General features: G+C 33.6%; 1 protein-coding gene across 3 annotated transcripts in view; it reads left to right on the top strand.

The window, feature by feature from the left end:
* Positions 1–27,444, top strand: part of CD2AP (CD2 associated protein) — a 147,401-nt gene that overhangs the window by 58,699 nt on the left and 61,258 nt on the right. For all 3 annotated transcript variants that reach the window (XM_079148305.1, XM_079148307.1, XM_079148306.1), the window contains exons 3-5: positions 2,216–2,369; positions 13,554–13,654; positions 14,486–14,606. In XM_079148305.1, the coding sequence (XP_079004431.1) occupies positions 2,216–2,369; positions 13,554–13,654; positions 14,486–14,606 (376 nt within the window). The remainder of the gene's footprint in view (positions 1–2,215; positions 2,370–13,553; positions 13,655–14,485; positions 14,607–27,444) is intronic.

The following is a 27,444-nucleotide window of genomic DNA, read 5'->3' as shown; positions in this document are numbered from 1 at the left end:
ACACTCTTTGTTTCTCCTGCTGTGCACCTTGTTCTCACTTATTCTCTCTCAGTACAGATGTCACTTTCTCCGAACTCATCCTGATTTGTCTTACCATCATTGGTAACATAGGTACCTGTTTGGTACTGCCACAAACATTTCAAATTCTACTGTCCTTGCATGTAAAATAGGGAATGATGTGAGGTGTATAACAGGAACTGATGTAAAGTGTAATTATCGCCACTCTTTTTACTGGAGTACCAGCTTAAGCTCCTTTGTTAAAATAATGCATTATTTTCCCTACCTTTTCATCTCCTTATCAAATTTATCCTCTGTGGATAATGAAGGCAGTATACATTTTCATTCAGGTTTATATAGTCCCTGGTCTGCCTTTTCTTTTTCTGTTTATATTTTGGTCCTTAGCACACTGGGTAGTTTTAGTTTGTCTGTTTTTGGTACTAGAGATCAAACCCAGACCTTGTATATGCAAAGCATGTATCTTATAGCACTGAGCTATACTGTCAGCCAGCAGACTTTTTTTTTTTTTTTTTGTGTGTGTGTGTGTGTGTGTGTGTGTGTATGTGTAGTTACTGGGGATTGAACTTATGGCGTTGTGCCTGATAGGCAGGTACTCTGCCACTTAGCTACATCCCCAACCTTTTGAAATTTCATCACATCTCATGTCATCCCATCATGTCATGCCATGTCATGTGCTGTGTCATGTCATGTCTTCTGTTGTTTTGTGTCATGTTTCATGCCATTTCATGTCACATGTTGCTGAGTTGCTGTGATTCTCCTTCAGTTTCTTGAACTGGGGTTATAGGCATGAGCCTAGCTATACCACCTGTACCTCAGATACTGGTTTTTAGTGGTGATTTGATTGTGCTAAAACAAGTCTCTTTCTGAAACACATTAAAATTTGAGTTCCCACTGTATAAGATTACTTATCCAGAAATATAACATCCGAATAATTTTATGTAGTTGTAAAAACAAATTCTTTGTTACCTATATATGTATAAAATATTTTCTGTTTAATTAAAAAATAACTTTATAGCTACTTTCAACACACATTATTAATTTTCACATCAAATGTGTGTGATAGGAATCTGGTTTCATGTCCTGCCCCTTAAATATGGAACATTAACTTTCCAAGCATCAGGTACTTAAGATGACATCTTTCCTCACTTTTTGTATTAATCTTTAAGTTTATCGGTTATGAACTTCCTCTTTTGTTTCATGTATCAGTGTCTGCTTTATGCCTTTACCACACTAATTTATTGTATCACAGCTTTCTTTTGTATTTAGGTTAAAAAGAATAATTCTTTCAGGTATTTTGGCTATTATTGGCTTTCTGTTTTCTGTGTTTAAATTTAGAGCCAGTTTACTAAATTTTTACTCCAAATCTTTGATATATTTATTAGAAATGCTTTGTGTAGTTTTATCAGTTGCAGGGGAGAATTGATGTCTTTTAAGATACTGAGTTTTTAGTCAATGAATATGGCATTAGTTCCTTTTTTTTTTTTTTTTTTTTTTCTTTTTTGGTCTTCTTTCATGTCTTCCAGTAAATTTTCATACTGTTTCTCATAATGGTGCACATTATCTTTGTTGTACTTGTGATTTTAAACAGGAGCCATTAAAGTAAACCCCATAGGACAAAAATCTGCATACCACCTGTTTTTGTAAGTCCCATCGTATAAGAATGCTTAGAATTTTATATTTGATTGGAAAAAAATCAAAAGAATATTATATGAAATAAAAAGTATATGAAATTTAAATTCGTGTGCATAAATTAAGTTTTACTGGAATATTTCTATGTTCATTTATTTCAGTATATGACAGGATTTGTAGTACATGTCACAGAATTAATTGTTCCAAGAGATTATATGACCTACAAATCATAAACCTTTTACTACTTGTGCTTTGTAGAAAAAGATTGCTCATCCCTTAGTTATTGTTTGTCTTATTGTTTGTTTGTATATCTCAGGATTTCTTTGTTTTAGGATAAGGGTGAGATGGGATTTCAGCTTCCCTTTCCTTTACTGGCATCTCTAGACAACCTCATAATGAGTCATGTTTACAGAAATGAGTTGCATTTTACAGGTATAATCATACCTGAGCAGAGTAAAAAGTTGAAAACTATTGACATCTTCACTTATATTGTAGTCACCATAGGTATGTTTTGCTATTTTGCATTTGTGAGTTTAATTTCCTTTTTTATGGATATTCCCTTTTATAGGAAATTAAACGAGACACCGATTCTAAGGATGACAATTTGCCCATCAAACGGGAAAGGCATGGAAATGTAGCAAGTCTTGTACAACGAATAAGCACCTATGGACTTCCAACTGGAGGAATTCAGCCACATCCACAAACCAAAAACATCAAGAAGAGTATGTAAATAATTCCTTTCTTGCTTAATTAGACAAGTAGGAGGGTATTTTCTAACCATTGATAAATCCAGAAAAATTAGTTTAACCTTCTGCAGCCAACTAGAGTAACTTCTAATTTATTCTTATGTTATTGGTTATTGGCTTGTGTAGCCAGTCTTCATATTTCATCAGGTGTAGTCAGTAACATTGGTAATCCAGCATAAGTAGCTATAAAGCCATCTATAGGAATTATAAATTAAAATATGAGACTTTATTTTTTAAATTAATATTAGTCTCAGATGATTTAACTATTTACCTTAACTGTATTTTATAATATTTATTTAACAGGATGCTGAAATGACTGCTGATCCTTAGCAATGCAGATGCAAAAATTTCTATAAGTTCTTTTTCTTTAGTGGTTAGATATCTGAATATAGACATTTAGTTTCCAAAATGATTGGGCCTGCAGATTAGCCATTAAGGATTTGGTAAATATACTAGGAGGAACAACTTGACAGGAAGGGAGGAATATCACACTTGAAATTAGATATAGGTTTGAGTCTGTTTTATAATTTCAGAAAGATCATTTGAATTCTCTTTTAATTTTACTCCTTTTGATGAGCAAGTGTTAGAAAATACAGGTAATATTACTTGTCTCAAAAGAGTTCACTGTCTTGGAAAAGACTTATTAAAAATGTTTAAAACATTAAACATGTAACAAAGATGTGTACAACATTTATAGGAACAAATAGTAAGTGTATTAACCTAGAAAAACCTGAAGTTCCATCACAGAGTGGTCAGTGTGTTTAATATACTTACTAAATAAATAAGTATACATATTAAATAAATTTAATAATTTATTAAATGTACTTATTAAATGAATTAAATAAATAAGTATACTTATTAATGAGCATTGAAACACATTTACCTAAGATATGTGAAATTGTGGTCTGTAAGTGCTTTGTGGTCCCATGTAAATGACAATGAGGAAATTGCATTTACCTACATTTCCCAAATGGTAAATGTAAGGCTGTTAATGATTTTTATACAGCCCCTTTAAATCATAATCTGTTACTTTCTATCCTACTGTCAGGTTTGGGGAAACTTCTGCCTTCTTGATTATGTCACCCTTTTATTACTTAAAATGAAAATGCATTTTGGCTAAAAATGAAGCAAATTTCTTAACACTGAGACAGACTAAAGGGTTTTTTGGTCCTTTGTTTCCCAGGAACTATAATGTTCAAACCATATTTAAATACTACCGATACTGCTTTTAGCTTGACTGACTAGAAATGGACAGTTTCGGTAGTTCTAATGTTCCTAGATTCTCAAACTGGGGGAGACTAGAGGACAAATAGTATTAGAAACAAAACCAAACCTCCAAATCTGTATAAAAGTTGGTAATATAAACACTGCAGTTTGATTGTTTACTTTAAATCTGTGTGCCAAGACGAAGTGGTGTATACTGATTTTGTTGAAACACTTAAAAAAGGGACATCATTGTATAACTAGTTTGATGTAATTTGTTTTGTTTTGTTTTGTGTACTTATTTATTTTTGCTGTACTGGGTATTGAACTCAGGAGTGGTTCTACCATTGAACTATATCGTAGGTCCTTTATTTTTAAATTTGAGACAGGATCTCCTAAGTTTCCCAGTCTGAACTTGCTATTCTTCTTGCCTCAGCCTCCCAAGTAGCTAGGATTACAGGTGTCATGGTGTGGTTTGTTTCAGTAGTTTTAAAAACTGGGCTTTATTGGACAAGGGAACCTTTTTTCTCTGGTCCTCAAGGTGTAGGCTTTTTTTAGGTAGTCATGAAGCTTTTGAAACATTTGCTATCACATGTTACTGAACATTGTAATGTTTCTGGTAAAGCAAACAGATATTTTCTAGAGCTAGCTTAAAAGTGTTTTCTATGAAAAAGTTGATGATTATAATTTACGTAAGTCAGAAGAAAGCAAATTTACATTTCTTAAAGTCTAAATAGGCACAGGTTGTATTACTTCTGATACCTTTATAAAATCAGCTGCAAAAATAGTGGTAGAGTTTTGTGCTTAGAGAGTAAAAAGTTGACATCTTTTGGCATCACAACTGTAAGTTACATTCATGGTGTCATGTTAGTAGATGTTAATACTTTACATTTGAAAGAAATTGATGTCACATAATATCTACTCTTGGCATGTGTGAAAGCCATCATTGCTTTCTTTTCTTTTTTTTGTGGGGGTACCAGGGATTGAACTCAGGGGCCACTGAACTACATCCCCAGCCCTCTATTTAGAGACAGGGTGTCACTGAGTTGCTTAGTGCCTTGCTTCTTTTGAGGCTGGCATTGAACTCAAGATCCTCCTGCCTCAACCTCCTGAGCTGCTGGGATTACAGGTAGTACCCAGCTGCTTTCTTTTTTATTAGTAGAAACTCATGCTTCAGAGGAAGTCATTTTCATCTAGTTAATAATTGGTTTGAATGAAAAAGATAAATTGAGATTAGAACTAATAGATCACTTGGATTTGTACTGAAAGGAATGATATTGCTTCTGCATGTGAAAACTAGTTGACAGGATATTAACGTACTCATTACTCACTCCCGAAAGTGATTTGGAAATCAATAGTATGCTTCCTGATTTTGAATCAATGCTGAATTAGAAATGCTGAATACTATCAATATATAATATATGCATACACAAATTTGTTTTTTCTCAGTCGGTTGAAAGTATGATGCAGACTTGATACTTTACCTTTGATCTCATGGATTTTTGCTCCTTTTTTTGGGTATTGGAGTTGGAACCCAGGTGTACTTTACCACCAAGCCTACATCCCTAGTCTTTTTTTATTTTTTATTTCAAGACAGGATCTTGCTAAGTTGCTGAGGGTCTCCTTCAATTGCCAAGTCTGATTTTGAACTTGTGATCCTTCTGCTTCTTGCTCTGTGTCTCTGGGATTAAATGTGTGGCACTATCATACCTGGCACGTATTTTTCTCTGATGCTGATAATGATAATAAGGATTTTCTAGGATTCTAAGTGTCTAAATTAAGTAATAGATTTCATCAGTATAGGTAGTATATTTTTGAGCAGCTTGAACTTTTGTCTTGTGGTCTAAGTATTATAAAATTTTTATTCCTAAAGAAGAGAGAATTCTTAAGGATTCAGTCATGGCAAGTGGTTGAATATGTTTCCTAATATTTGACAGTTTTCTTTGTTTACGGGAGAAGGAAATCAATTAAAAAACTTTGACAAATTAAAAAAGTTTGATAATTAATTTCATTGAATTTAAATGCTGGAATAAAACCTGAAGATAAATCTTTGTTTTAGTCAGCTTTTTTGCTGCTGTTACTAAAAGTATCTGATCAGCACAATTATAGAGGAAGAAAGGTTTATTTGAGGGCTCGTGGTTTCAGAGGTCTTAATTCATAGAAGGCCAGCTCAATTCCTTGGGGCTACAGGTGAGGCAGAACACCATGGTGGAAGAACATGGCAGAGGAAAGCAGCTCGCATCATCAGGAATCAGAGAGAGAGAGAGAAAGAGAGAGAGAGAAAGAAAGAGACAGACACAGACAGACTCCATTTTCCAGATACAAAATATATACCCCAAAGCCACATCCCAATTCCAATTTCCTCCAGCCACACCCTACCATTTCAGTTAATCCCATAGGGATTAATTCACTGATTGTAAGACTCTTACAACCCAATCATTTCTCCTCTGAACTCCTGCATTGCCTCACATGTGAACTTTTGGGGGACACCTCACATCTAAACCATAACAATCTTGCAGAGCCAGATAGAACAAAAAAGTGAATCAGGAGTCATTTTGCTATTGTTTCTGAAGTTTTCACATTCAGTCTCTCAGCTTCAATGTGTGATATGCTTTTTATTTTAGCATTTGATGGAAAGATTAAGGACAGTTATCTTCAGTTAGAAATGATTTCATAATTGAAGAGTTTTGTTTGATCTGTGAATATTCAGATCTGTTTTAGGCCTGAAATACATACCATTCTTGATGCCATCTGTTTGAAAATTAAGGCTTTTTTGTCTTAATAGAGAAAGAATAAGGAAAGTAACTATACTTCAGTGTGAATTTCACACATTTGGGTTAAAAAAATTTTTTTTAAGTTGTTGATGAACCTTTGCTTAATTTTTATATATACCCAGTGCCTCACATATACTAGGCAAGCACTCTGAGCTACAATGACAGTCCCACACACATTTTTTTTTTTTTTTCAAAAACTACAAAACTTTAAAAAGTGTTTTCTGAAACTTTTGGACTACTATGTACTGAATGCCTAAATATCTGTGGGTATATTACCATGAGAAGTAGTGTTGTTCTAGGCAGTTAAAACTGCTAGATAGGATAGGGTGGGTGTGAATCATTATTTAGAACTTAAAGTCTTATGGGGCGAACATCAGGTTACTCTAAAATAGGGATGAAAGTAGGAATTATCTCATGGAATTTTAGAGGTGTTAACATGTTAAGTAATTATTTTAAGTGCTTGGTAAATGTTTCTAATTATTGTCTTATGCTTTAAAGAATCATTAGAATTTTACCTTTGAATTTAACATATGTAATGTACAGTGATCCATTGTATGCTTCATGCTGTAGTGTTAATAGAAATGGTTTAGAAGTGGGGATGTCAGAAGTGAGTATTTTAGTTTTGCCCCATTTTAGCCCTATGGTGTTTGTTTTATAATTGGTGAAATAATGAAAAGTGGGAGATGTTTGTGAAAGACTTACAGTAGTGCCGGTACATATTATAAGAACGTGAAATATGTTTCTACCTTTGCTGTGCCTCCTTTATTCTCTTTTTAGTTAACAATTTTACTTACAAAAATACTGATTTAAAAATTCTTTTAATTTCTTTGTAACTCTGAAAAATTATTTGGATGTTTTTGCGATAAGAAAGTAGTTATTTTAAAAATTTGACTTAAGTTCATTTATATCTCTGTTGACAATTTGCTTTTCTATTTGGGTTTTTTTCCCTTTGTGTTTAGCATAGATTCTGATCCACTGTAAAATTAATAATTGATCAATATATATGGGTAGACATTGTGTAATTTGTAATGTGGAAAATCTCAAAATTCCTTTAATTATTCTGCTAATTAAATTAATGGTTGAATTCAGTATGTTGGCAACTCAACTTATGAGTGAACCCATAATGCAAATATTACGTGAAAAACATGAAATTACGTGAAAACATGTAATGAAATTACGTGAAAAACATTTAAACCACTCACATTTAATAGTAATAATAGGGGCTGTGTAGATGTTTACTATTCATTGTGACATTTTCCTTTTAAAAATGAAAATTTCCTTTGCAAATCATTTGGCAAGCTAATTTAAAAACTCATACCTAGTACGAAAGGAAAAATTGGTAAGTATTGGTTAAAATATGACTATGTTTAAGGTTAATTGACATGCCTGTTCATGTTAATTGACTCACTCAAAATTCTCTAATTACTTTAAGTCCCATTTTAGGATATATTGAGACATAAGAAAAAGAAGCAATTATGAAATTCATCTGGAAGAATAAGAAACCCAGAATAGCTAAAGCAATACTTAGCAGGAAGAGTGAAACAGGGGGTATTGCAATACCAGATCTTCAACTCTACTACAAAGCAATAGTAACAAAAACGGCATGGTATTGGTACCAAAATAGAAAGGTAGATCAATGGTATAGAATAGAGGACACGGACACAAACCCAAATAAATACAATTTTCTCATACTAGACAAAGGTGCCAAAAATATGCAATGGAGAAAAGATAGCCTCTTCAACAAATGGTGCTGGGAGAATTGGAAATCCATATGCAACAGAATGAAACTAAACCCATATCTCTCACCATGCACGAAACTAAACTCAAAATGGATTAAGGACCTCGGAATCAGACCAGAGACCCTGCAGATTATAGAAGAAAAAGTAGGTCCAAATCTTCACCTTGTTGGTCTAGGATCAGACTTCCTTAACAGGACTCCCATAGCACAAGAAATAAAAGCTAGAATCAACCACTGGGATAGATTCAAACTAAAAAGCTTTCTCTCAGCAAAGGAAACTATCAGCAATGCGAAGAAAGAGCCTACAGAATGGGAGAATATCTTTGCCAATCATACTTGAGATAGAGCACTAATCTCCAGAATCTATAAAGAACTCAAAAAACTTTACTCCAAGAATTCAAATAATCCAGTCGACAAATGGGCTAAGGAAATGAATAGACACTTCACAGAAGAAGATCTACAAGCAATCAACAAACATATGGAAAAATGTTCAACATCTCTAGTAATAAGAGAAATGCAAATCAAAACCACCCTAAGATTCCATCTCACCCCAATTAGAATGGCGATTATCAAGAATACGAGCAACAACAGGTGTTGGCGAGGATGTGGAGAGAAAGGTACACTCATACATTGCTGGTGGGGCTGCAAATTAGTGCAGCCACTCTGGAAAGCAGTGTGGAGATTCCTTAGAAAACTTGGAATGGACCCTCCATTTGACCCAGCTATCCCACTCCTCGGCCTATACCCAAAGGACTTAAAATCAGCATACTACAGAGACACAGCCACATCAATGTTCATAGCTGCTCAATTCACAATAGCCAGACTGTGGAACCAACCTAGATGCCCTTCAATTGATGAGTGGATAAAGAAACTGTGGTATATATATACAATGGAATATTACTCAGCCATAAAGAATGATAAAATTATGGCATTTGCAGGCAAATGGATGAAATTGGAGAATATCATGCTAAGTGAGATAAGCCAATCTCAAAAAGCCAAAGGACAAATGATATCGCTAATAAGTGGATGATGACACATAATGGGGGGGAGGGAAGGGTTAGTGTTAGGGTTAGAGTTAGGGTTAGGGAGGGGGGCAAGTATGGAGGAAGGAAGTACTGTATAGAGGGAAAAGAGGGGTGGGAGGGGTGGGGGGAAGGGAAAAAATAACAGAATGGATCAAACAACATTACTCTATGTAAATTTATGAATACACAAATGGTATGCCTTTACGCCATGTACAAACAGAGAAACAACATGTATCCCATTTGTTTACAATAAAAAAAAAATAAAAAGATCTAGAATTATCAGAAAAATAGATTTTCTCCTTTTAAGAGCAGCCTTAGCAAAATCAATTTTTCTTTTCAATAATATAGATAATTTCCCCCTTGTCTATGAAATGCTAAATAAAATGAATCCTTTAATCCTGGATGCAGGGCACACACCTGGGAGTCTAAGGTAGGAGAATCACAAGTTCAAGGCCAGCTTGGGAAATTTAGCAAGACCTTGTAAGGGCTGGGGATGTATGTAGCTCAGTGATAGAGCACTCCTAGGTTCAATCCCTACTATCTGAAAACAACAACAAAAATCCATTAATGAATACATTTTTGCCTGCTTATTGCAGCAACTTGCAAAACTATTTAGGGATTCTGTGGATAGTGCAAGAGATGGGAAGATTTCCTGAAGTATACATAAAACTATTTTCTTCAAATTATTACTTAAAAATTTACCTGAGTGAAGGAAAGGTGACCTTTTAAAAATTTTACTAGGAAGTCTAGGTCATTTATGAAATTATTGTCATTGCTTGCTTTCTTTGGTTTCATTTCTTATAACAATAAAAAATCAGATGCAAATGATTGTTTTAGGAAGGAGGGAAAACTTTTGGAGTTTGAACTATTTGGATACTCAGTTCATTCTACTTGATTGTCATGTCTGTTTTCCATATGGTTGGTTGTATGTATATTATGTAATATGTTTCTTTTGGGGGGTGTGTTCAGTTAAACTTTTTTCCCTTGATAAATAATTTCATAGATTATAAAATGTCAGAGAATGAAATTAAGTATAATGTTATCCAGTTCATCTTTCTTGTTCTCATTCTCTCTTTCTCTTTCTGCCTTTAAATAACCTGGAAACTGATTCTAAAGAATTTAGGTGAACTAAATATATTATGTGACTGTACTAGTACCTTCATCTCCTGACTTATAAGTCAATGGTATTGTATTGTAGCATGTCATCTTTCTTTACAAAAAGTTTACTCAGAGATGTGTATGATTATGATTTGATGTAGTGAAATTCTGCCTATCTTGATTGCTTCTTAGGATTCTCTGTTAGCACCTCTCCTTATAATCATTTTATTACCAAATGTGATTTTGTTGATAAAACTGTTTCCTTCTTCTAGAATATCTGCCACATTTATTTTATTTTCTTATATGTTACCTTGTTCCTCTTTCATTATGTAAATGTTTTATTGAATCTCCTTCCTTCCTTCCTTCCTTCCTTCCTTCCTTCCTTCCTTCCTTCCTTCCTTCCTTCCTCCCTCCCTCCCTCCCTCCCTCCCTCCCTCCCTCCCTCCCTTCCTTCCTTCCTTCCTTCCTTCCTTCCTTCCTTCCTTCCTTCCTTCCTGAATTGAATCTGGTGCCTTGTGCTTGCTGAATAAGCACTGTATCATGTGAGTTACATCCCAGTCACACACGCTACCCCCTTTTCATTTTTTGAGGCAGGGTCTTACTAATTTTCCCAGGCTGCTCTCCAACTTGTGATTCTCTTGCTTTAGACTCTTCCTCATTTGCTCCAGTTTAAACCTGTTCATTTTGTTAGTTTTTGGAATATTTGTAGTTTGCACTGAATATTTTACTATCTCATGTATGCAAGTGCATCACTAATTGTTGAGGTCTTTAAGTGTACATTTAAATTGTTAAGATAAATTTTGTTAGAATTACTGCTGATGGAATGTAGACACTTGGGATAATACTAATTGGTATTGATCCCATATGGTTAGACATAGGTGCTTGTTGATTAATTGTTCAAAAAAATTTAATGGATACTGCTCTGGTTTGAATGATAGTCCCTTCCAAAATTTAGGTTGAAACATAATTCCCATTGTTGTGATATTAGGAAGTGGGACTTTTTGAAAATTATTAATTCTTGAGGGGTATGCTGTCATGAATTAATTAACGCTTTATAAAAGGTCCAGACGGAAGTAGTTTTGGTCCTGTTTTTGCCTTTCCATTTTCTGCAAAGTTAAGGACTGTGTATCAAGAGGGCCCTCACCAGACATTGACCCTTCTGGCACCTTGATCTTGATCTTCAGCCTCCAGAATTGTGAGAAAAATTTTCTATTCTTTATGTCACCTGATCTCAGGTATTTTGTAATAGCTACATAGACTAAGATATTGTTAGGAGAGAGCAATTAATAAACCAAATGCCCATTACTCTTCTTTAGTCTCTAGAGTAGAGGGGGATACTCATAAGAAATAAGTCAGTGTGATAACCTGAAAAGGAGAAAGGTGAATTATCAATAGCAGATAGGTTGTAGAATCCAGTAGGGTAGGGTACATGATACTACAGAAGCACAAAGGTAGAGTTACCTAATCCATAAAGATTGTTGGGAGTTAGTGTTTCTTAGTGGAGAACTGAAAATGAATTGAAGGCCAGACCGAGTGAGATTTATGGATGAAAGTAATGGGTTCTTGGCAAGAGAAACAGTACATTTAAATTTTAGAAAGAATAGGATATGCCATTTTCAAGAAATTAAAGATAAGCGTGTTAGTCACCTTTTTGTTGCTGTGACTGAAACATCAGACAAGAACAACTTAGAGGAGGAAAGATTTCTTTTGGCTCCTGGTTTCAGTGGATTCAGTTCTTTTAGGCTGGTTCTGGGCTTGAGATGTGGCAGAATATCAAGGCGTTTTAGAGGAAAGCTACTCAGTTCATGGCAGCCTGGAAAGAGAAAAAGAAAGGGACGTGGGACAAAATATAATGTCAAGGGCATCCCCTTAGTGATGTAATTCCTCCAACCACGTGCCATTGATATTATTAACCATTAAATGGATTAATCCACTAAATGGATTCATTAAATGAATTAGTCCACTAATGAGATTACAGTCCTCATGATCTAACATTGTCTTTAAAGCCTCAACTCTGGACATTGCTGCATTACCTTAATTACATGAACTTTTGGGGGACATTTCAGATTCACATCAAACAGGATAACTGGATCATTGAGTGCAAGCCTAAGTGATCCAGTTAAAGTACATATTTGAATTTATTCTTTTAGGGTTGCCATAACAAAATACCACAGAGTTGCTGACTTAAATAATAGAAACTTTGTCACAGTTTTGAAGGTTTAGAAGTCTTTCAGAGTACCTTTGGTATCAGTTTTTGATGATTCTCTCTCCTCCTGGCTTGTAGAAGTCACCTTCTTACTGCTTTTTCACATGAATGTCCATTCTGATGAGGAGAGGGGAGAGAGGACAGTGGTGGGCTGATGTCTCTTCTTCTTTTAAAGGAATACTAGTCCTTTCTGATCTTTTCCTCTTTTATAAGGATACTAGTCCTTTCTAATTAGGGCTCCATCTGCTTGGCCTCTTTTAACCTTAATTACCTCTCAAAAGACCCTGTCACCAAGTGCACAATGGGATTAGGACATCAATTTTAAGGGGGACATAATTCAGTCCGTAACACACAGGTCTGGAGTAGGTAGTAACTATTGCTGGTCTGAGGAACATATTTTGAGTAGCAGGAATAGTAACTGTAATCAACTGTACCTGGTTATCTACCCATAACTGCTTAATGATTCACTTTTAAAGATGAGAATGGATCTGAGTTCTCGTTCTTAGAGCTTGAAATATGTTGAACACACATCCTGGATTATAACAAATGATCATGTTTTGAATAAATCAAACTTATAAAGTAGAATTATTTTTATCTTCACTTACGTTTAATTTTTATTTGTCAGAAAATAAGAGCTGTTGAAAAAGCTAAAATATATTTTAGGTTTGTGCATTTTGCCTCTTTTTACTGAAGACACTCTTCAAAGTAGCATATTTTAAATATTTTTAGGCTTTGATCAGGAAGTAGTTTGAAAATCACTGACCCAGAGGACTTACAACAAATTTGTTGGGTCAAAATGTCATTGTTTGTTTTTGTTGTCTTAAAATTGGTAATGGATGTTTTGCTTTTGTGGAATTAGCAGGATCAGATAATATAAATTGGTGTCATTGCTGGAAACCTTGTACCTTATTTATAGTTGAATTTATTTGGGGATGAATGTGTTATGAGGGCAGAGTTAAAAATGCCAACCAGGATTGTTTGTGGTGAAGTTCTTAGAATAGTTATTTATTGTCTTATTCATTCATACCGGTCCTATAATGATAAACATGTAAGCAAAGGTCCTATTTTTTAGAATTAATCTTTCTTAACGTAATTTTTTATTGTTATTTCCTGTAGAGACCAAGAAACGACAGTGTAAAGTTCTTTTTGAGTACATTCCACAAAATGAGGATGAACTGGAGCTGAAAGTGGGAGATATTATTGATATTAATGAAGAGGTAAGGATAATATATGTTAGCATCCTTAGCAGAATCTATACATTTAAAGAATTATGAACCTGGTGGGGTGGTGCATATATGTAATCCCAGCAACTCAAGGACCTGAGGCAGGAGAATCACAGTTCAAAACCAGCCTCAGTAACTTAGCGAGGCTCTAAGCAACTTAGTGAAACCCTGTCTCAAAGAATAAAATATAAATATATATGTGTGTGTGTGTATGAAATATTTTATTAAATAACTTCATGGAAATTGAGTAACGCAGTTATTAGTGTAAATCTTTTTCTAAAGGATTTGATTCATAAAGATTTCACTTTGATGGGGGTGTTTAGTAGATTGTGGTTTTGGATATTTAAAAGTAATTATTATGCTTTATGATTAAAAATCACTGTTCAAGTGTGGGGTTGGTAATTTTTTTGTTTAGTCATCAAATAAGTCAAAATTTTTCTAAATATCTTAAATAATGTATGTCATAATTATACACCAAGGCCCAGTGATATTTAAAAAACTGACATTCTAAAAGTGAACTCTGAACTTATTGCTGTTAATACATTATTCTTGATTATCTGATATTTTCATGAAAAGTAATTTACTTCATAGGTTATGATTGATTACAAATCTGCATTGTAAATATTTTAAGGGACAATTAATATTAGTTCCATATATGATTAATCCATTTAGATTTAGTTAAAATATATTTTTCCCCCTTTTATTTTAAAGGATTTATTTTGTATCCTTAACTTTGTTCATGTGTTTTGTAACTTAGGTTTTCATAGACTGAAGGTTTTCACTTAAAAGAAATTTTTATTATTTTTGAGTTGTGAACTCTTTCAGGTAGAAGAAGGTTGGTGGAGTGGAACCCTGAACAACAAGTTGGGACTGTTTCCCTCAAACTTTGTGAAAGAATTTGAAGTGACCGATGATGGTGAAACTCATGAAACCGTAGAGGATTCAGGTAGGCTATTTTTTAAAAAAATGAATAAAGTTGAATAAATTGTTTATTTTGTAATTTTTCATCCGTATTCTGACTTACTTTTGAACTCTAAATCAGCGATAGGTAATCACTTTGAAAAAGCAGATTATGATGAGGATAAAAGTGAACTAAATAGCTTATGTTAAATAATTTAATATTTAATTTCATCTTTGATCCTGTACTTCATGTCTTTGGCATACTAATGAAAAATGCTACATATCTGATTTCTTTGCACTTAAGATTTATTTAGGTAGACTTTTGAACTGCTGAGTTTGGAAATGGCCTGTGTAATACTTGAGGTATTTTTAGAAATTACAAAAATCTCACACTTCTATTGTTTTTCATATTCACATGATAGAGTTCGTTTTCCTTGTGCAGTCAGTCTTCATTTATTTTCTGATTTCCATCATTTAGAGATGCACACGATTGAGAAAATTTTACCCCAAGCTACATTTATATTTTGATATTTATAAAAATTGCTGTGAATCTATATCGTATAAAACCATAGAAATGAAGTGATGTACTCCATTTATGTACAATGAATCAAAATGCAGTCTGTGAAAAATATAAATAAATAAATAAATGAAGAATGAGAAAAGGATTGCTATGGAATTTAGGAAAGACCCATTAAATTCTTATAAGAGATAATACAGGAATATGTAGATCTTTTTCTTGATGGGTAAAGTACATGTCGTCAAGATTTTCAGGGTTTATGGTTGTTCTTAACTAGTATTATATGGCAATTTTATGATTACATAGATTCATAGATACTAAGGGGTAGACTACAGCCTTAACGTTGCCAGGATCACTGATTCTTTTCAGAGCCAGTATAATACCAAGGTATGAAAAATAAATATTTAAAACAATGAGATGTGGTAAGATTGCTTAGGCTTATGTAATATATCTGACACTTTCCATTGTATCCCATTGATACACTAGTGTTATAAATCTCTCTGTAGATATACTAAGCTTCCATGATGCCACCTATTTTTTAGTTACCTTGGCTTAATTATAATCTCTGTTTGCAAAACAGGAATAATAATTTTTTCCTGGAAGAGTTACTGTGAAGATTGACAAGATAGTTTCTAAACATAATGCTTTCTTTTGTCAGAATTTTCAATGTTTTGTAAGTGGATGGGCAAACATTTTGAAATTAAGTAAGAAAACTTTGTAAGGTTGTTTTGTATAGAAATGGATTTATAAATCTCAGTATACTCAATGGCAAGGGAATAAATTTTAGAGAAAAGAAACCCAAATAATAATTTTATATTTAATAGATGATAGCATTAAACATAATTGATAAAAGGGATCTATAATTCATGGTCAAGATTATTCCTAAAATTAATAAATTAATTTGCTGTGTTTGTGTTCTGCCATCTTAGACTTTTTGTTGTTGTGTTTTGGCAGTCCTGGGGATTGAACTCAAGGCCACACACATGGGAGGCAAATGCTTTACCACTGAACCATATTCCCAATCCTTTTTATTTTATTTTGAGATAGTATCTCACTAAGTTGCCCAGGCTGACCTCAAACTTGCAATCCTCTTGCCTCAGCTTTCAGAATAGCTGGTATACAGATGTGTACCACTGTGCCTATATCTCAACATGCTTCTTTTTGCTATTTTTTTCTCCCTGACTCCTGAACAGAACCAACAGTTTATTTTTTGTGTTTCTTTAATCTAGACTAATTTCCTAGCTTTTTTTCTTGACAGTGAAATTTTAAAGAGTTTAGGTAATTTATTTTGTATAATGACTCCTAACTTGGGATTTTCTTCTAATGCATCATTAGATTCAGATTGTATACTTACTGGCAGGACTACAGAGCGATGTCTCTTTGAATTATATTGAGAGAGAGTAATGTCTTTTATACTTTTATAATTGGTAAATTTTAACAAAATTTAATTGTGAATTTAAACAAAACAGTGCTGCCACTTTAAGTTTACTGTTTTTTTCTCCTTATATTGTTTCGTAGGAAGACACTTTGAGTCTATATAAATGTATTGTTTCTCATCAGACTTTCACCCAACAGTTACAGCATTGTAAATAAATTTTCCTGAGTCAGGTATTGCTATCATGATTGCAAACTGGTCATTTTTATGACTCCATCATTCTTCTGAATTTATTCTAAACAATTACTTTTCTTTCTCTTCAGCTTATTTGTTTATTTATCACTGTGGACTCATTAGTGAGTTGTTTTATTCACTAGACTTCATTCTATAACTATTATTTATTTTGATACAGGGGATTATACCCAGGGATGCTTCACCACTGACTGGGGACTATATCCCAGGCCCCTTTAAATTTTTTTGTTTTGAGACAGGGTCTCAATAAGTTTCTTAGGACCTTGCTAAGTTGTGAAACTGACCTTGTTATTCTCCTGTCTCAGCCTCTGGAATTGCTAGGAGTATAGGTGTATGCCACTGTGCCTGGCCAGTATTATTTATTTTGACATTCCTCAGATATGGCCATTGTGACTTTTTTTTCTAATTTTCTCGGAGGTAGAATTTACATGTTTGTTCCTTTAAAATATACAGGTTGATGAGTTTGATAGATGTGTATATCAATGGAAAGCAACCCACAAAAATAAATGTGCCGAACATTTCCATCACCTCCAAATACTCCTCTGCTTCTTTGCAGTCTGTCTTTTTCTGCCCTTGGCCTAAGCAATGATGGATCTGCTTTTTTTTAAGTCATTTTTGTTTGCATTGCTATGTTCTTTTGACATTTCTCAATCATTTTTTGAAGTTACAGGATCTTCCATACTAAGTTTGAACTTTACTTTTCCAGTCCATGAGTCAATCACCTATGAAGGCAACCTTGGTTTCTTTTAGAGAGGAACAGTATTTAGAAATCAAAATCCAGGACAAGATCTACTTGGGGTGATAATACTTTTAGACCATCTTAGTGGACTAAGCTGGGGAATGCATACACACACATACCCCTACGTTTTTATCTGTCTGTTAAACAATTTAATACCATAGGTTATGTTCTAATTTCTCCATATACATGTGTGAAGTGAGTAATTGAGTTTGCTTTACTTTTAAAGGAATTTAGTTTTTCTTATAAGTTTTAGTTATTAATACTTTGCAAGTCACAATTATATTGCCTATGTCTATTTACTTCTTGGCATAAAATATTAGGCATCAAATATTATTAGGCTTGAAAGGATAAATGTTTAAAAGGCAAATTTTAATTTTTATGTTATTAATATATTGTGATGGGTGTAGAAAAACAACATGAATTCATGTTATGGTTTAGGTATTAGGTGTCCCCTAAAAGCTCATATGTGAGACAATACAAGAACATTCAGAGGTGAAATGATTGGTTATGAGAGCCTTAACCTGATCAGTGAATTAAGATCCCCTGATGGAGTTTAACTGAGTGATAACTGAAGGCAGGGTGTGGCTAGAAGGGGTGGACATTAGGGGTGTGCTTTGAGGTATATATTTTGTATCTGATAAGTGGAGTATCTCTCTGCTTCCTGATGTGATATCCAGCCCCTTCCCTCTACTACCATCTTCTACCATGAGGTTTAGCCTTACCTCGAGCCCCAGTGAATGGAGCTGGTTGTCTATGGACTGAGACCACTGAAACTATGAGCCCCCAAATAAACTTTTCCTTCTCTAAAATTGTTCTTGTCAGGTCTTTTAGCCATAGTAGTAGAAAAGCTGACTAAAACAATTCATTTTCTAAAACATCGATATAGAAGCGAGACTCCTTAGAATTTTAGAGAGTGACAAAGAAAAAATGTTACTGAATACTTTCATAAAATACTGTTGCTTTGTTCTAGGAAGTAGACAGTATGTAATAGATATCACAATAAAAGTTAGGAATAATAAATGAGATCTTGAGAAAAAGCTGCCAGATTTGCAGGAAAGGAATTAATTATAGTAATAATAAATAAAGTTAGCATGTAAATTAGTTTGAATAGTTTTAACTACTGGAAGTTTTATAATAGCACATATAACCTAAGAAAGAAGTGGAGAACATTTTAATCAAGGGCATATTTTGTAAGCCTTTTATATTCTAAGTTCTATGCTGGTTTTGTGAGGGAATAAAATCTCTCTGTGGTTCAGAGGTTTAAGGTCTACATTTCTGGTGGATAAGATTAATAGGAACTAAATATACTGAGATCATAGAGTAAAATGATTTAGGTTACCTTAGATAGTCATAGGGAATTTGTGGAGGAGATATTTCTAAACAAACACTGTGTCACTCTATTTTGCTTAATTTGCAAATTTGCTTCATCTTAGAAATGTTCCAGGAAACATTAGAAATCTAACCAACAGCTCTCACTCAACTACAGCTATTTTAGCTTAAAGATTATATTTTAGTGATTCTACTTTACTGAATTCACTTATGAGTTCTAAAAGTTTTCTGGTGGAATTTCCTGGTTCCTCTAAGTATATAATCATATCATCTGCAAATAGGGATAGTTTGAGTTCTTCTTTTCCTATTCGTATTCCTTTAATTTCCTTGGTCTGTCTAATTGCTCTGGCTAGCATTTCAAGTACGATGTTGAATAGAAGTGGTGAAAGAGGGCATCCCTGCCTTGTTCCAGTTTTTAGGGGGAATGCTTTCAGTTTTACACCATTTAGACTGTTTAGAGGGAAAAGAAGGGTGGGAGGGGTGGGGGAGAAGGGAAAAAATAATAGAATGAATCAAACAACATTACCATATGTAAATTTATGATTATACAAATGGTATGCCTTTAACCCATGTACAGACAAACAACATTTATCCCATTTGTTTACAATAAAAAAAAAAGATTATATTTTAAACTCCTGTTTTCCCCCTTCTGATTATTCTCTGTTTCTCTTATTATCCTCTGTGCAATCCCTCCAACCATTTTTAATCATGATAAACATAACAAAAATTTATCATCTTAACAATTTTTAAGTGTACAGTTCCAGCAGTGTTAGGTATATTCACATTGTTTGCAATAGCTCTCCAGAAATTTTCATTTTACGAAACTGCAACTTTATACTCATGGAAAGGAAACTCACCATTTCCCCTTCTCCTGGCCCCTATTAATCATCATTCTGCTTTCTGTGAATTTGACTACCTCAGATATCTCATATAAGAAAATAATACAGTATTTTGTTATTTCACTTAGTGTAATGTTTTCAAAATAATCCATATTGTAGTATTTGACAAGATTTCCTGTTTTTAAAAGGTTGAGTAATATTCTGTTGTATCTCTGTGTCACATTTTAATATATCCATTCATCTGTCAGTGACATTTGAGTTGCCTCCTCCTCTTGGCAGTTGTGAATAATGCTGACATGAACATGGGTGTGCAAAAGTACTTTTGAGATCCTGCTTTCAATTGGAATATTTATCTAGAAGTGGAATTATTGGGTTATTTGGTAGTTTGTGGAACCACCATACCATTTTTCATATAAATTATACCATTTATGTAGACCTGCTAACAGTACACAGGGTTTTCCTTGTCTGCCAGTATTTGTCATTTTCTTTATTACCCATTCTATTATGTGGGTGTGAAATGATACTTCATTGTGATTTTTTTTTTCATTTCTGTAATAATCAGTAATATTGAGTATGTTCTTACATGCTTGTGGGTCATTTGTATATTATTATCTTCGAAAAAAGTTCTTTTAAGTTTTTGAATCAGGTTTTTAAAATTTTTGTTGAGTTGTGGTTTTAACTTCCTTATTAGATATATAATTTGCAATATTTTGACTATTTGCAAAATATTTTTGCAAAATAATATTTGCAAAATATTTTCTTCTTTGTTTTTTAAATTTGTTCTAATTAGTTATACATGACAGCAGAATGCATTTTGACTCATTGTACACAAATGGGGCACAGCTTGTCTTTTCTCTGGTTGTACACGATACAGAGTCATGCCATTTGTGCAGTCATACACGTACATAGGGTAATAATGTACATTTCATTTGACTATCATTCCCACCCCCATACCCCTTTCCCCTTTGCCCAGTCCAAAGTTCCTCTGTTCTTCCCGTCCCCCATGTCTTTCGGATAGAAGTTTTCCAGTGTGATGTAGCCCCTCAGGTCTATTTTTGCTTTTGTTTTCTGTACCTTTAGTGTCATATCAAGAAATCATTGCCAAGTCATGAATATTTCTTGTATGTTTTCTAGAAGTTCTATAGTTTGGGGTATTATAGGTAGGTCTTTAATCCATTTCAAGTTAATTTTTAAATATGGTATCAGATAAGGATCCAACTTCTTTCTTTCTTTTTTTTTTTTTGCGGTGCTGGGATCGAACCCAGGGCCTTGTGTTTGCAAGGCTAGCACTCTACCGACTGAGCTATCTCCCCAGCCCCAACTTATTTCTTTTCCATAGGATATGTGGTTTTCTCATCATTGTTTGTGTAAGGTACTGTCCTTTCCCTGCTAAATGCTTTTGATGTTGTTGAAGATGCTTTGACCACTCTTTGTAGAATTTTATCATGACGGCTATATTTTTGGTATATAGTTACATATCTTCCCCCTCTAGTGGGGTGGCAGTTATTTATGAGCAGACTATTCCTTACTTATTTTTCCAATATTTCATATAAATTATGATCTGCTTCCCTTGTATTTCATAGTTTTATATATTCTTTGGTGTCACATTCTTTTTGATACTGTTGACACTTAGGGGGAAGAATATTATCAATAAAACTTCACAGTTTATGTATGGTACAAGTAGCTCTTAACACCAGTTGTTTGTGTTATGTCTTAGAGCACAAGATAATGTTACTTGTGATTTGTAGAACAAGTACATGAATTCCTGCACTGATTAGTTAGCTTACTTGTATAAAGCACTGCACTATGAGAGCCAAATCATTATCCAGGTCATTTAGTAATTGTGGGTTGTTGTTATATTCCAAATCTGACCTGTCATCTTAATTATATAGAGGACCAGAATATTGTTCATTTTTCTTGCTTAATAAACACCCTTGAAAAGTAGATTAAATCTGTGCATTCTTTAGGAACTACATATAGGAACTACATATACATTCTTTAGGAACTACATATACACCCCCCCATTTAGATTCATTTATTCTGTACATCTCAAACTTAATACATTAAGACTTGTGCTTGTGTATTAGAAGAATGGAGAAAGAAAAGCTGGAGGAGTGAAAGATTTAAAAAAAATTGGAATGAGTAACTCTAAACTTTACTTATCAAGTAATGTGGGTCATAGTTTCTTTTTATATATGCTTGAGTTTCTTTTAATTAAATAGTATATCTTGTTTTTTTTTTTTTTTTTGATCAAAGGATATAAAAAGATTTCACAGTAATGTCTCCATGCAACTGATTGCTTCCTCTGTCTTCAGTAAGAAAGTATTTGTACTTTCTTGATACCTTCCATGTGGTGGTTTTTTTTTTTTAAACACAAAAACATAGGTAGGTTGCCCCTTGATATGCAGGGGGTTTCCAGGATCCCTGTGGGGATATCAAAATCCATGGATATTCAAGGTTTCCTTAAGTTTACCCTTGGTAACCATGGCATGGCTTCTGTATCCTCAGGTGTGGAGGGTTGATTACATTTGTATTTTCCTGTTCTTAAAAGTTAGTGTATTATGTCGTTCAGGATATGTTCCAGTTGAAACAGCCTAAAATAGTGGCTCACAACAGAATAATAGAGTCACTTAGGAACTTACATTTATAAAGGGTCCTTTTGGATATGTGCTTACAGAAGCTGGAAAAAAAGGAACATGACTCCAGTAACATTGACTTAGTCAGTCAGGGTCATGCCAAATTGCAACAAGCTGGGGATATATAATTTTCTTAACAGAAGGGGCACTGAATATTTGTGAATAATAATATAATCAACATGTATACTACCGTGTATCAATTTAGGGATTAGCTTCTTTAAAGCTCAGTTGCCTTTTAAAGAAGCAAAATATATTCTTACTAGTTCTCTGCAAATACTAACAACTAATGGAAAGAGCATGAATGGCTATTTAGTGTGACTGGGGATGTCCAGTATAACTCTGGATGGCTCCAGTTTCAAGTATTTGTTTCTTATTCCTAAGCATTCTTCAACTGTATATTTTCTCTTTACTCTAGCAATGAACATTTTATAATTCTGAAAGTCTCTTTCTTCCTTCCTTCCTTTCTTTTCCTTTTTTTAGGTATGAGGGATTGAACCCAGAGGTGCTTAACCAACTGAGCCATATCCCTAGCCTTTTTCATTTTTTTATTTTGAGACAGGGTCTTGCTAAGTTGTGTAGGGCCTCACTTAGTTGCTGATTGTTTGTCTCTGCTTCTTGAGCTTCTGGGATTATAGGCATGTGCCATTGTGCCCAGCTACAATTCTGAAAATTTCCATGGCTCTATTCTACAAATGTGAATTAATAACTGAACAAATATTTGAATACTTTAAAGCTTGTCTTCTCTTTAGTCAGTTTCTTTCTAATGTCTCTTCTTTGGAGATTGAATTGGCTACTTTATATAAAGCACACCTGATTTTTAGATTGTACAGAGCTGACAAAGTTTAAAACATGATAGGTAATAGTTCTTTTCCTACCACACTGTTATTATGACTCCTTTATGTCTTTCTTTCCTTTAACTTCCATGCTTTTTACATATAGTTAACCAAATTTGAAGAATGATATTTTAAAAGTTGTATTAAGCAGAGTAATTTTCAATACTGATGATTGGGGTGGGTAGGGGAATGCTGAGTTCAATTTGCTTTAATGCAGATGCTGATTCAGTTGAAAAGTACAAAAATTATTTGAGATAGAAATGGAATCAGATCAATGAGATAGGAATAAGTAGAGAAGTAGTCATATAAAATAGGTCTGCTTTTACTATTTTATGTTACATTTGATAATATATGGTATCAGTTTTAAAGGCAGAACTAATGTTTAAGGATGTATAAAAATCTCTAGAGAATAAATGTAAGTACCCAAAACAATGGTTTACTTAATACTTAGCAAATTGTTTCCTGATTACTTCTGATGCACAGTAGTATTTCTTCACAAGTATTGAAGGTCCTGATAATTATTTTTTACATTAAAATTTAATATAAATTAAGGCTTATTAGTGAAGTGAACTTTATGATGCCATGTAAACTGAGCCCTAAAATTATAAATACTCTGAGCATTTTCTGGCACTATTCAACTCTATTTGAATTTTAGTAACCTTGCAGACTTATCTGTTATATCTGTTAGAAATATACTTCCTTTTTTGCTTAACCCAGTTATAATAGCAGTATATTCTAAATGTGGAACTTTGTGATTATGGGGTAGGAAGTCAGTGGTTGAAGTACACTATAATTCTTTTTTTTTTCCTAACTAATTTTTATGCAGAAAATTTTTGCATATTGAAGTAAATGCCAGGAAGTGAGAACTTCATAAGGACTGACCACTTAGAATTTTAGTGAAGAAAGTACATAGTTTTTAAAGTTTTAATTTAAGAGTTTGATCTTATATGTTATGACTTAAAGAATTGGTGTTTATTACTCCCTTTTCCTAATGAAGTCTAACAGTCTCTGTCTATAACTGGTGTTTGACAGTCTTTACAGTCAGTAAAATTAAGTCACTTTTATGTTTTCTATAGGAAAATGGTGAATTCACTATTCTCTCTGATTTAGTGATTTTTTTATATGAAATTCTAAGGTCATTATTTTTAATATTCAATCTAAGGAAAAACATCACTTCTCTAGGAAAAAGTTTCAATTTATTTGCTTACTTGGTATTGGGAATTGAATTCAGGGGTGCTTTACCACCAAGCTACATCCCCAGTCGTTTTCTGTTTTTTGTTTCGAGACTGGGTCTTGCTAAGTTGCATATTTGCCCTTGAACATGTAATCCTCCTGCCTCAATTTCCCCATTCACTGGGATTATAGGCATGTATCACTGAGCCCAGCTTGTTTCAGTGTTTGTAATGAAATGTGTTTTTATTTTGTCAAATATGCTTAGTCCTTTTTTATAGTATCTTGTCAATGTTCTAATTCTACCTACACACTCAATAGGACTTCACTTTCAATTTTTCCTCTTATTCTGTAAGGCCAGTCACTATATCTACTTGTTTTTATTCTTTTGTAAAAGTCCTCTTGCCAAAATAGTCCTGTTTCAAAATCTCCATTTAGATGTCTAATAAATATCTGTTTTTGGAGTCAGGGTTTCACTATGTTGTCCAGGCTAGCTTTGAACTTGAGATCTTCCTGCCTCAGCCTCCTGAGTATCTGGGATGATAGGCATGTGCCACTGTGCTCATCTCTAATAGTCATCTTACTATTTTAAGTTATTATCCATTTTCTTGTTCCTGAATGTTACTAATATAGCAAGTAGCTACACATTTCACTTAGAGTAAAAGATAAAGTCTTTTAAAATGGCTACAAATCCTTCCATGATTTGGCATCCCATAGTTTCTTACATCACCTCTCTGACTTCATTTTCTACTTAACTCTCTCCTTCTTCACATTGATCTTCATAGTGTTTATTAAAGATGTCAGGAATTTTTTTGTCTTACAGCCTTTGAATTTGCTATATATAGTTATCTATCAGTATCTATGTGGGGGTTGGTTCCAGGACTCCCCATGTATACAAAAATCTTAAGTACTTTTTATAAAATGGCATAGTGCTTGCATATAATCCACACACTTACTCCTATGTACTTTAAATGATTTCTGGATAGCTTATTATACCTAATACAGTGTGAATGCTGTATAAGTTGTTACACTGTATTATTTAGGAAATGTAAGAAAAAATTGTGTATGTTCATTAAAAATGCAATTGTCATAGGTCTAAGTATATTTTCTACTTGTGGTTGATTAAATCTTTCGAATGTGGACCATTTGGATGTGGAACCATCCCCAGATAAGGAGGGCTGGCTGTATCTTTGCTTGGAATGCTTTTCTTTAAGATATCCTGATGACTTCCTGTCTGATTTAGGATTCTTTCAGAAATCATCTTATAAGTGAGCCCTTTCCTGACAGCTCTTGAAAAAAAATATGAAAAAAGCCCCCATCTCCACTTTCATTCTTTTTTATTCTTTGAAATATTTATTACTATTCCTTATTTAATTGCTTATTATTTGTCTACTTCCTCATGAAAGAATATATATTTTCGTTCATGTCCCATCCTTACTTTTTAGAGCAGTGTCTGAATAAAGGAATAGTATTTGGTGTTATACAGAGAACGTTTCAGTTTGTCAGGTGATATCTTCTTAGGGTATTAATATCTTTCCTATTTTGAGAGTGAAGAAATTGGAATTTCTGAGATTATTTAACCACTGAGTAATAAAATCACAATTGGAACTCTATTTTTGTGCTTTGTGTTTTTTTTTTTTTTTTTAAACTTTACCCTATTTAATTTATTTGGGGGGAGGTTGGATATTAGGTAGTTCTCCCTATTGTAGCCCATTAGTTTGTCCATTGTCTTCTGATTTTCTTTTAGTTATGTATACAGAATTGCCTTTTTATGTACTTTGAACTCTTTGAGAGTTATGAACAGTAATATTGCACATTGGTTTAATTGGTACATTGTTGTTTCCACTAGAATTAGTACATTCCCAAATCTGAAATTTAAAAGTCAAAACCTCTGAAGGGAACTTCTATATGCAAATATTATTATGTAGTTAATTTAACATTTATAGACTTAAAAAAATTCAGTACATTAGGTACTCATTGTTGAACATATTTTACAGAATTCTGAGAACACAGTGATGATAGTCATGATTTCGCCTCTTGTTTGAAATTTTTGTTCCATTGGTATAGAAAAGTTAATAAATAAATGGTTACAATTCAGTATGAAAAATATTCATGACAGGAAAGCTTAGAGCACTATAGATGTATGTAAGAGGACTAACCTAGACTTGGCAGGATAGGAAGGAATATTCTCCCACCCCAAGAAGTCACAGATTGAGTCCTCCAAATAAGTAAAAATTTTTAAGCAAACTTGGAGTGAAGAAAATGCATTGCATTTTCAGTATTCAAAAGACTTTCAATTCAGAGGGATTATAAAGTATATAGTTGAATGTGGTGTATTTTGATAGTGGAAAAATATATTGTGTTAGGCTTTAGAAACCATTATAAAAGATGTTAACTCACAGAGAAGTATTAGAGGGGAATGAAGCATTCATTGTTTCTAAGATAGATTGCAAGAGTAGATTGCAGAAGAGTGATACTGGGATGGTAGGACCATTTGAGAATGTTTTGGTAATTTAAGCAGAAATAGTATTTACTTAAGGTAGAGGAGTGCTGTGGGAATGGAGAGACATGGGGCAAGAGCTTTCCTATGGTATAAAATAGGGTCTAGTGATGATGGGATATGGAGGATCGCCCATAAGAGGAGTTTTGGCTCAATTAACTGGATGTGTGGAGATGTAATTTGCAGAGATAGTGGTTCGTTTTGGGAGAAGATGATGAATTCACTTTTGTAGATATTGAGTTTGAGTCCTATAGGGATATGAGGATATCTAAGTAAAGATATATGGTCTAAAACCTTAGAGAAACTTTGTCCATAATTGGAACCTGACAGTATTTTAGTTGTTATGAGAAACCTAAAATTAGATGAGATTACCTACAGATAATGTACAGAGTGAAAAAAGAGCCTGGCATAGAATCCTATATAGCAGTATTTAAAGTATGGACTAAGGGGAGAGTAACTGAAAGGAGACCAAGAAGTCATGGAGATGGAGAGCACCAAGAATAAGCCAATGAATGAATGTGTCGTAATTAAGAATTAGAGTTTTTTAGGGACACAGTACATAGTGCTATTTGAGAGGTCAATAAAGATAAGAAATGAAATCTTGGATTTAGGAACAAGTAAAATCATTAAGGGACCTTCATAGGAGAAGTACAGTGAGGTGAATGTGGAATAAGGTACATTGAAAAGGAAGAGA

This window comes from Sciurus vulgaris (genome assembly GCF_902686455.1).
Source record: "Sciurus vulgaris genome assembly, chromosome: 7".
Taxonomy (NCBI): Eukaryota; Metazoa; Chordata; class Mammalia; order Rodentia; family Sciuridae; genus Sciurus; species Sciurus vulgaris.
The sequence above is the reverse complement of the archived record's forward strand: the minus strand, read 5'-3'. Positions and strand labels throughout refer to the sequence as shown.